The sequence below is a fragment of the Megalops cyprinoides genome, chromosome 3, assembly GCF_013368585.1.
Source record: "Megalops cyprinoides isolate fMegCyp1 chromosome 3, fMegCyp1.pri, whole genome shotgun sequence".
Taxonomy (NCBI): domain Eukaryota; kingdom Metazoa; phylum Chordata; class Actinopteri; order Elopiformes; family Megalopidae; genus Megalops; species Megalops cyprinoides.
This window is the reverse complement of record NC_050585.1, coordinates 51,925,469-51,926,570: the sequence shown is the minus strand read 5'-3', so window position 1 is coordinate 51,926,570 and position 1,102 is coordinate 51,925,469. Positions and strand designations below refer to the sequence as shown.

Below are 1,102 nucleotides of genomic sequence, written 5' to 3'. Positions count from 1 at the left end.
TGGCAAAGGAGAAATCACAGCACATCCAGTTTAGCTGAAGCAGATGACCATACGCATGTGGCCTATCCATGAAACTGAGCAGAGCCAGCAGATAGAAAAAAACTCTGTGTTTATAAAATTCACAGCACATCGGGCGTCCCTCATTGGAGTGGGCACCACGTCCTGAGTACTCTTTGATCCTCCCAAATGTGACCAATCACACAAAAATGACTCGTGGCGGTGAACAGCGTGGTTACGGTGAAAAGCCTGCTAAAAACCATGCCGGCCAAGGGGAGATAAGGGTACATGTACACCCTGTTTGGAGAGCCAATCCAGCACATAAATAAAAACCCTCTGGACACAAACATCTCTGACATTTGTTGCTGCCGGTGGTAGCATCTACTTTTTTGCTTTCTTCTTTATAATATTGTATATCTGCTGCTTTGTGCCCTGGTCGCTGTGCCAGATGAAAAGGGAATGAGAGACAAACACATAAATGCGGCTGTGAAGATTGCAGCTGTGAAGATTGCGCCCGCTCCACGCTTTGATGTGGGTGCGTACGGAAACAGCTCCTTCACGCGTCGGGACAGGCTGCAGGGAACGGCACTCAGAACTTCTGCTGCGGGGGGGCCCTCCTGTTGATCTCGGCAACCAGCTGCGCCCTGGGCACCTCCACCTGCAGACACAGAGCTGGCATCACTGACCGTGCTGGAGTGGCATCCGATCTGAGGGTGGTGTTCCACTCGTTATTAAAGTCACCAACAGCACTTCTTTATTCTCGATGGTGCTGGTGATCCCAGCCCAGAGTGGTGGATTGGCACATGCTCGGATGTGCTCTGTCGTGCTCTGTGTCTCTGTCGCTGTTCTTGCTGTTCTTAGTACCAAATGCACTAAATGTACGAGATGCACTCTGTACTCTTGCTTTCTAAGCCGCCCTGGATCAGAGAGACTGAGACACAGACGTAAATGTGAGTGGTGATTTGGGTACCTCCTCTCTGCTGGCAACGCATCGGAGCTTCACCACCCCGTCCTTCAGCTCCTGCTCCCCGAGAATGGCCACCAGGGGGATCCCCGATTCCTCGCAGTGCTGGAACTGGTTCAGCAGTTTGGGGTTCTCCTTGTA

The 1,102-nt window shown here is 51.7% G+C and overlaps 1 protein-coding gene across 1 annotated transcript in view; it reads right to left on the bottom strand.

The window, feature by feature from the left end:
* Positions 1-388: 388 nt before the first annotated feature.
* The window catches only part of LOC118774810 (histidine--tRNA ligase-like), an 11,618-nt gene continuing 10,904 nt past the window's right edge, over positions 389-1,102 (bottom strand). Inside the window, exons 12-13 of the mRNA XM_036524329.1 lie at positions 968-1,102; positions 389-655 (exon numbers count right to left, since the gene is read on the bottom strand). The exon at positions 968-1,102 is cut by the window's right edge and continues 12 nt beyond it. Of these exons, the coding sequence (XP_036380222.1) occupies positions 587-655; positions 968-1,102 (204 nt within the window). The 3' untranslated portion in view covers positions 389-586. The remainder of the gene's footprint in view (positions 656-967) is intronic.